The following is a 9,257-nucleotide window of genomic DNA, read 5'->3' as shown; positions in this document are numbered from 1 at the left end:
TAAGCACAATTCAACTCTTATGTTTTCTTGTCATGTCCTGATGGTATTCATAATAAGCTACTAAAAATTACGGAGCACAATTCTACTCGTATGTTGTTTTCTAGTCATGTCCTGACAGTGTTTGTACTAAGCTACTGAAAATGACTAAGCACAATTCGGCTTTCATGTTTTCTTGTCATGTAATGATGGTGTTTGTACTAAGCTACTAAAAATGACTAAGCAAAATTCGACTCTATGTTTTCTTGTCATGTCTTGATGGTATTTGTACTAAGCTACTAAAAATGACTAAGCACAATTTGACTTCTATGTTTACTTCTCATGTCCTGATAATATTTGTACTAAGCTACTGAAAATGACTAAGCACAATTCGACTCGTATGTTGTTTTCTAGTCCCATCCTGACAGTATTTGTACTAAGCTACTAAAGATGACTAAGCACAACTCAACTTTTATGTTTTCTTGTCACATCCTGACGGTATTTGTACTATGCTACTAAAAATTACTAAGCGCAGTTTTACTCATATGTTTTCTTGTCATGTCCCGGTGGTATTTGTACTAAGCTAGTAAAAATGACTAAGCACAATTCTACTCTTATACTAACACTATTGTTTCAAAAGTCTCACCACTGGCGAAATTCCAGACCGAATATTGGCACATGTGACACCTATATATAAAACTGGTGGCAAAAACAAACTAACCAATTAGAGACCTCAGAATTAGTGTAGAAGCTTGTGTGAGTTGCTAGGGATTTATACTTGCAAATGTGGGCGCTTCACGATGTTTTTGATGAAAGACGAATAGAACTTGTTATGTTCCCCCTGTTTCTTTTTCTCAGATTTGGACTGTATCACAGGTTATAACTGTTGTGCTTTTGCTTACGTTTATGTGCACATTATTTTCATAATTTCATCTTTGCTCATTCTTCACTGTCACCATTGTCTCATTCCAATGTGGCGCTGTTGTACTGGCTAATGTCTTGCCCACCAATTTTACACTTTGCCTTGCTGGCCAATTTGATTTGTGCAGACTTGGCCGCCGTACCTCATCTGGGCTACCATTGGGTAAAGCACTTGCTGAAGTGCCTGGCGTGTGGCTATACCACAAGGCATAGCACTCACATGGAGAGACACCAGAGGACACACACAGGCGAGTGCCCATACAAGTGCCACCACTGCAGCAAGGCCTTCAAGCAGAAGGTCCACTTGGACAAGCATGTTCGCACCCACATCGGTGAGAGACCTCTCCAGGGCTTCCCCATGCATTTTGTGCAGCAGATGAACCTTGCCCACCACTCGAAAACTCAGAAACACGGGACGTTCTTTGTATGATAATGTCAAACTGCAGTGGTAAAGGCTGAAAAAGTATGCGACTTGTGAATCTCATCCTAAGCCATCAATGGCAAGGCTGACATCTGGAGTAGACGGTTGCAAGCTTTTGTTAATAAGTCATTCGAGCAAAACTTCAGCTGTGGCAAAGTATTTCTGCCTTGACATAGAGCTCCTTAGCAAGGACAGGTGCCTGACTGTCATAGGATTTTTATAAAACGTACCTGTATTGTCTGAGAAAAAACACACTGTATAACGCTAGTGAAAATTATGAGTCACTTATTATCACAACTGTCTTCAGAAAATATCCTGTGCGTGGCTGGTATCTTCACAATACCTGAGTATCGGACACTGCCTCGTTTATTCTCAAGGGCTAACTGGATGGGTATGGGTCAAAACACTGGGTGGGGCGGACGAGAGCATGGCTCTCGCATGCATCTTCTATTTCTGTTCAATGTGAAGTGCATTTGCACCTCATAAACCGTCATTTTAACGCGTGCATACACTGGGTCTCTGGCTGTTGCGCAGCTGCAATTTCGCCTTTATTTGTGTGCAGTGGAGGATTCGCTGGTGATGGTTAAGGATGTTTTCTTGATCAGAGCTGTTTGCTGTTAGCCGTGCTGTTAATTGTTTTCCTCTTATTACCGTGAAAACTGGCGGAGGCACTGAGTACAACCAGTATGCGCTAGTTCAATCTCTGGACGCTTAGAGTTCCTGCCACCATTCCCACAGTTCTGGAGGAAAACCAGCCACTTTGTCCCAGCCACCTGACACCTTTGTGACCACCACATAAAGCTGCTTTGCTGTTAGCTGTGCAATTGATTGTTTCACTTTTATTACTACCGTGATAATATGTGCAGTTCGTCACCTCTCAAACTTATGTGGATGGCGTACACTAAGTGGACAAAAGTAAAGCCTGCATCTTGCCGATCTTTTCTGGTGTCGTGCTGTGCCTGCACCATTGAACTCGGGCTATGCAGTATCTGGACTTCTTGTGCTCTGCCATGAACTGGTTCAGACTGGTGCAGGCAAATCGAACGGACCTTATAACGAATGTTGAAAGCAATACTCATGTATGCAGTGGGCTCTCGATAATTCAAACTTGAGGGGACCATACGATTTTGCGTGAATTATAAGTTATCATAAATAACTCTGGGCATCATACCAACTTGCGTTGTAATGTCTGCTGTTTCTCAGGGCCGCCGCACTGTCACAGACAGCTCTGAATGATTCCTGGTAAAGTTTTTAGATGGCAGCAATCATACTGGTACTCGTTGCTATACAGCACATGCGTGCATGTGTAATTAAAGGGACACTAAAGAGAAACAATGAATTGGTTTAGATTGATAGAGTGTGCTCGGAGAACTCTTGTGTAGTTTATTTCACCAGCATAGGTTTATTATTAGAGGAGAAAACCAAGTTCAAAGTTTCATTTTTAAATTTCGCGCCAAATTTTGTAATTCGTGACGTAAGAAACTTCAAAGAGCATTTAACGTATTTTGGCGCCACTGGCTCGACGAAATTTCCACATACTCGTTATGTCAAGTCTCTGGCCCCGTCAGAGGACAATGTACTTCGATTTAACCGATTAGGAACTACGTAGGCCCAAGCAGGCGCCGTCAAAAATATGTGACGTCACGGCAAATGGTGCGGGAATTCCAAGGTGGTGTCGCCACCTGTATTTTCTTTTTGGGTGTTTTCTATCTTATTAAGCGTCTTCGCGCAGAAAGCGTGGTGTTTTTGGTATCGTGGAAGACTACTTTACTAATGCGAGAAAAATCGTTTTGCTCTTTAGTGTCCCTTTAAAGGGGCTCTGCAACACTTTTTCAGGTAATCATCAAATGACCTCACTATCGCAGTTGCATGGCCTCACGAATGAACTGCCCCCAAAATTTTTGGCATCCATCAAGTACGAGTGGCATTACAGGGATTTGTCACACGCTGTAAGAGCTTTCTCGCTCCTCTTATGCTACAGGCTGCGACCTTGAGCACTGACTTTTCGTCTGATGCGCTGCTCACTTTCACTGTGATCATGAGCACACTGATGAAGCACAGCGCAGGCACGTCACGTCACTCCACAGTAGCTGCGATAGCCATGCAGCTCACGATTCTCAAATCAGCCAATGGCTGTGTGCATGTTGGTATATGATGCAGTTGATTACGGCTGTGTGGCACTATTGTCGAGAGGAGAGCAACCGATTTCTAGCTGGCTGTAATTTAATTTTAAATTCCATGCCGCGTTCTGAGCTATAATGTCACATGTTTGCAGGAGCCTTGACTACCAAATAGAAGCATTTTCTGAGCATGCTCAAAAAGCGTTGCAGGGCCCCTTTAAAGGGACACTAAAGGCAAATATTAGGGGTGTGCGAATATTCGAAATTTCGAATATTTTTCGAATAGTGTTTGCTATTCGATTCGATTCGCACTGGAATTTTACTATTCGAACTATTCGAACTTCCCGAAGACAAATGCAGTCAACGTGTGGTTGAAAGTGACCCCTTCAGATTTTCAATATGCTTCACCTCATCACACCCCCGTATTGCGGCAAAGCTGCCTTTCAAGCTCCGTTACGGTCGAACTTAGGCAAGAGACAGTCAACGTCTGATTGGAAGTGGTCCCTAGATTTACAATATGCTTCACCTCCTCACACCACCGTATTGCGGCAAAGCTGCCTTTCAAGGTCCGTTACGGTCGAACTTAGCCAAGAGACAGTCAACGTCTGTTTGGAAGTGGTCCCTAGAGTTTCAGTATGCTTCACCTCATCACACCCCCGTATTGCGTACATCGCATCACACCCCGTATTGTCAGCAATGAGATGCACTATTCTGAAACCAGGTTCTTCAACCTTTTCCATCGCATATCGAATCAACATTGAGAGTTGGGAGCCATTCATACTTTTCGTAAAGAAGTACGAGACTGGTATTTGATAAGACACTGAGAGCCCGTTTATAACAAAGCATAACAGGGATTGGAGAGCACCAAGCTATTCGCTACACCCAAGTCTACATGGCCGGCGGCTGGGCGTGCGGATTTCACTTCCTTGTGGGCGCGCGTGCGATAGGTGGCAAGTGGTGTTGCATTGTGGGGTGCACTTGATTCCCCATATACTTTCCTTGGCAGTCACGAAACACTCGCGCCTAACGATTATCCCGCGTCTCTATATTAGAGTGTTTTAGCAAGCAGGGCCGGTTTACCCCACGGAAAGTGTGGTAATACCGTACCGGCTGAAGAGTGCACATGCATGAACATTACCGCACGGAAAGAATTTCCGTAACGTAACAGGGTGCACCGTGACCGGGCCTATAGGTATACGGTGAGCTGTCGGTGAGCTGCGCGTCGTGCGAAAGGTGATTCGTACTTAAATTCAAAGTACAATCAAAGGATCTGACTGTTTTTGCTTTTTTGCTTTCTTTTTATCTATCATGTTTTCTTGCCCACCCCTCATGTAATGTCCCTCGGGACCCTTGAGGTACTAATAAACGAATAAACGAATTATACTATTAAATTCCTTTGGCCCTACCAACGCGATATTGAACACCACTATTGCCATGCTTACGCACTCTTCCCATAGCAATATTAAGATGCTTTAGTTAGTCCACAAACTTCTCAGCGATAGCATTTTACCTGATCGCGGCCCCACAAACTTGAGCCGCCTGGACAGGTGGCACCATCTGGCGGTGTAATGCGCAACCAGGCAAGCAAATAACTAAACAGGTGTGTTCTACTTCATCGAAGAGGAATGGCGATTTTAGTTGGCCTCCAAATGGGTTTGAATCGCAGCTGTCATTTCCTCGGAAATGCAGCTGTCATGTCCTCGGAGCTGTGCTATGTGCACAGCTACGAGGAGCTAGTGCACATAGCATGGTCAGTCACAGACATGGTACGGCTGTTGCGACGGGTTCACCTTTCCCCTGAGCACCTGCTCTTCGCCGCTTTCGCAGCTTTCATACTTTGTGCTGGTGGGGCCGGCATGCCTTGCACGATTTCCAATTTTTGCCGACTTATACGTCATGCGAAAACAGTACTGCTCGGTTGGGTTTTGGTTTCGGTGTTGCACTTTTTTGCTTACTTAAAATTATTGTCCAATTTGCCTAGTATTTCAGATATCGGACCCGTGACAGAAGCGTCTCAGATAAAAGCACCATTACTTTGACATGGTCAAAAAATTGCCAGAGTTGGCCTTTAAAGGGTGTTTCTGCATGGAAGCAGCTTTTCTCTTCTCGCATGCCACATTAGAATGCAGCGTGATACAACAGTGGGTGAGAGGGATGGGCCCAAAACATGAAAAGAAGGGAAGGGCAGAGAAAGAGGGAGGACCGCCCAGGGGGTGGGAGGAGGAGGAGTGGCTGTTACTGACGCCCTTTCTTCCTGAACTTTCGTTATTTTTCTTTTTTTGCACACCACCGTTCGAAGACGACTTACGAGCTCGCCCAGTGGTCCGTCCATCTGAAGTGAATTAGTGCAGTCTTGTTTAACCACTCTGGCCATGCTCCAGATTCAAGGCAAAGACAACTGCGACATTCAAGTCATTGTTTCTCGGTATATTATTATCCGACCATCTGCTATCGAACTAAGCTATACTTGTGGAGCTTATAAAGATATTTGGGTGCGATTCATTTGATTGCGTCATTTAGTGGAGAACAAAGATTATCTTCAGGACAGTCGAGAAACCTAGCACAGAAGCCAGTTCACCTGCTATATTTACCCATTTCTAATATACACCTTTTTTCAGGAAAGGCAGGTTTCATATTGAGGTCACATTATAATCATATGCTTACCAAAACTGGCCCGCTTACAGCCCATCATCATTGCCAGTAAGCGGTGATAGCAGCTCACTTGTTGCTGGCAACCATGTTGCCAGGTTTTTCTTGTTTTTGGTGTCGCAGGTGTGCAGTGTGGCCTTTGATGTTGTCAAATTCGACCCGCTCAGTACTTTGCCCGAGAGAATATCTTATCAAGTGGATAGACCCTCCTTTTAAAGATGTATTGTGTCTGCTTTGGTAATGGCTTAAGCGAAAAGTTGTTTTATGCACGGCTAGCCTGCTGCAGTAGCATAGTTGTTACGGTGCTCAGCTGCTCACCTGAAAGACACGAGTCCAATTCCGGCTGCAGCGTTCGCATTTAGATGGAGGCGAAATGCTAGAGGCCTGTGCACTGTGAGATTCCAGTGCACATTAGGAACCCCAAGCGGCTGAGATTACCTGGAGACTTCCATCACTCGCAGCCTGAGTGCCTTCGGACGTTAGACCCATAAACAAACCAGCCTACATGTGGCAGAGAGTGGCAGCAGGGAGGTATCTTGTCACTTAGGTGTGCTGGGGACATGTGTTCGCGATTGGCAAACATAGAGCAAAGGCCATCGCATACTGCGAACAGGGAGATTTCTGGACCTTGAGTATGAGATCGCAGATTTTGTGAGGCAGCCCCAAGTCGCGTGCCTGCAACCATCGAGGTGCTCAAGGTAAGGCCCTTTGAACTTGCCTGGTGTCGAGGGCTTTCAAGAAGCACAGGCGGAGTGTCAGACGCTCTCGAGGAAAAGCTCATTTCTTTCCAGCGGTCCATTTTGTCGTAGCGACGCAGCATCGCTTGTCAGCGTGGGCAAATCAACAATGCCGACCAAAGTCCTGTCTATTTTTACATGCCTGCCCGTACAACAGTCGAGTAGGCTTATATATGTACCAATGTATGTACAAAGCGGCTGGTAACCCGTCGGCACAACTTCGAACTTTTGTTATTAAACATCGCCGGACTTTCAATAAAGTTGTTTCCATCCATCCATAGACAGGGGCAGAACAAGTTTGCATCAGGCAGTGATAACACCCGCAGGCAGGACGACATTGGCTGCTGTGCAAAACACTTCCCATCCACAAGGTGCGATATAGCGCATGCTAACGAGGAAAGTTGGATGGACATGGATCTAGTAATTGACTTGATCAACTGTGTGGTGCAAGAAGCTAGGCTCTGGCTTGAGACTGCTCCATTCTTGTGCCCGACACTTTTCAGTGCCACTTAGACTTGTGTGTGTCAATGACAAACTTGCAACTTGCCACATGAATTTAAAGACAATACTGGGCAGCACGACATCCCAGCTACAGCCATCGTACGTCTGCATCAATAAGGGGGTGAAGGACTGCATGCGGGCAGAAAAAAAAACTGAGACCGCTAAAATCGAGCAATTTCTTTTTGTGTAACCCCTCAAAATTGTTAGATTTCTACATTTCTAAATTCACTCTTACACTGTGAGATTAGTGTGTGCATAACACTGAGTTATGTAAAAATGAAACGGTTGTTCTTTTCGAACTATGTAGACAACTTTGTTGCATAGAACACTGTGCTGAAGTGTGATAGCTGCTCTTTTGTTATTCTGTTGCGAAATGGACCTATGTTCACTCCTGTATGGGCCTGTTTAGGCTCACAGTATCCAATAAATAAATAAAACAAATATTCCAGTGATATACAGGGTTCCATCTTTGCTCATTCCTCACTGTCACCCTCATCTCACCCCAATGTAGGATAGTTGTACTGGCTAGCCTCTCTGTCTTGCTTCCCAAAATTACTCTGCCTTTTGCTGAAATTGCTCCAATTTCACTCGTGCAGACCTGGTACCTCGTCGTCCTGGCCGACTGCCTCATCCTGGTTCTCAGAGGGGAAAGAGTGTGCTGAAGTGCCTTGCGTGTGACTATGCTACAAGTGTCACAACTCACATGGAGAGGCATCAAAGGACGCACACAGGCGAGCGCCCATACAAGTGTGACCACTGTGACAAAAGGTTCAGTCAGAAGGAGAACTTGCTCCAGCACATTCACATCCACACCGGCGAGAGACCTTTCCAGTGCCACCTCTGCCCCATGGATTTTACGCAGCAGAGCAGCCTAACGCACCACTTGCGAGGTCACAGACGCAGGACAGCTTTTGCTGATGATGTTACAACCTAACAAAGAATTCAGAGAAGGTATGCGGTGTATGTGTGTTTTTCTAGGCAGGGGTGGAAGCACTGCTCCAAGCGCACCTCCAAAACAACAATACTGAGGACAATTGCTAAACTTGGTGGAGTTCACCACGGTCAACCTTATCAAATCCGTTTTAGCGGTCGCCCCCGGAAACTGCAGAGCGGTGCGGCCAATCTAGTCAGATACATTTTAGCACTGTCAGCCACCTCACACACTACATGTTTCGTGCTGTTTTATGTGCTGAACAAGATGGATGGCTACTGAGAACTAATCTCTTTCTCGTGTCAGCCAGCACTGAAAGACACTGACGGTTTCTGTGCAACGATATCTGTGTTGTCCATGACAAGGTAGCGCAGCTATTATGTGCCATGCAGTCTTCCAGAAGCACACTGAGAATGCGTAGAACCAGCACAACGGTGAAGGGTGCGCTTATCAAAAGACCTATGCTTCAGAGCACTATAGATCTTAACCCTTTAATGCCTGAATTATGAAAGCACCGAGGAAAAAAATTTGTTTTTCATTTTTCAGCTTTAAATAGCAACCTTAACTTAAATCAGCAGTTGTATTATCCATAACAGTGGCGTAGCCAGGAATTTTGTTCGGGGGGGGGGGGGGGGGGGCTCACGTTGCACCGCGACCTCCTCATTGAATTTTTAGAACGACTAAGTATATGAATAACATTTATTTATTTATTTGTTTGTTTGTTTATTTATTTATTTATTTATTTATTATATCCTCAAAGGTCCCATATGGGACTTTACATGAGGGGTGGGCATCATAAAATGGCGGTATCGATGAAGGTGTATGTTAGGATGTGGTTGAGTCTGCTTCCTGGATGGCATTTTTGAAGCGCGCAAAATCGCGGATGACTGCTGCTTCGTTCGGAAGGTCATTCCAGTCTCGGGTGGTGCGCAAAAAGAAGGGCTGCTGAAATGAGGTGGTGTGGGCACATGGCGGAATCACAGCATTTGGGTGACTTGTGC

At 45.2% G+C, this 9,257-nt stretch overlaps 1 protein-coding gene across 1 annotated transcript; it reads left to right on the top strand.

Moving 5' to 3' along the window:
• The first annotated feature begins 899 nt into the window (after positions 1-899).
• LOC119389141 (zinc finger protein 674-like) lies at positions 900-8,721 on the top strand. Its single transcript, XM_037656376.2, has 2 exons — positions 900-1,229; positions 7,922-8,721. Exons 1-2 carry the CDS (start codon positions 971-973, stop codon positions 8,257-8,259), a joined length of 597 nt encoding a protein of 198 aa, XP_037512304.1. The 5' UTR covers positions 900-970; the 3' UTR covers positions 8,260-8,721.
• The last annotated feature ends 536 nt before the right edge of the window (positions 8,722-9,257 follow it).

This window comes from Rhipicephalus sanguineus, chromosome 4 (genome assembly GCF_013339695.2).
Source record: "Rhipicephalus sanguineus isolate Rsan-2018 chromosome 4, BIME_Rsan_1.4, whole genome shotgun sequence".
Lineage (NCBI taxonomy): Eukaryota > Metazoa > Arthropoda > Arachnida > Ixodida > Ixodidae > Rhipicephalus > Rhipicephalus sanguineus.
Note: the sequence above shows the minus strand (reverse complement) of the source record. Positions and strands in the feature narration are given on the sequence as shown.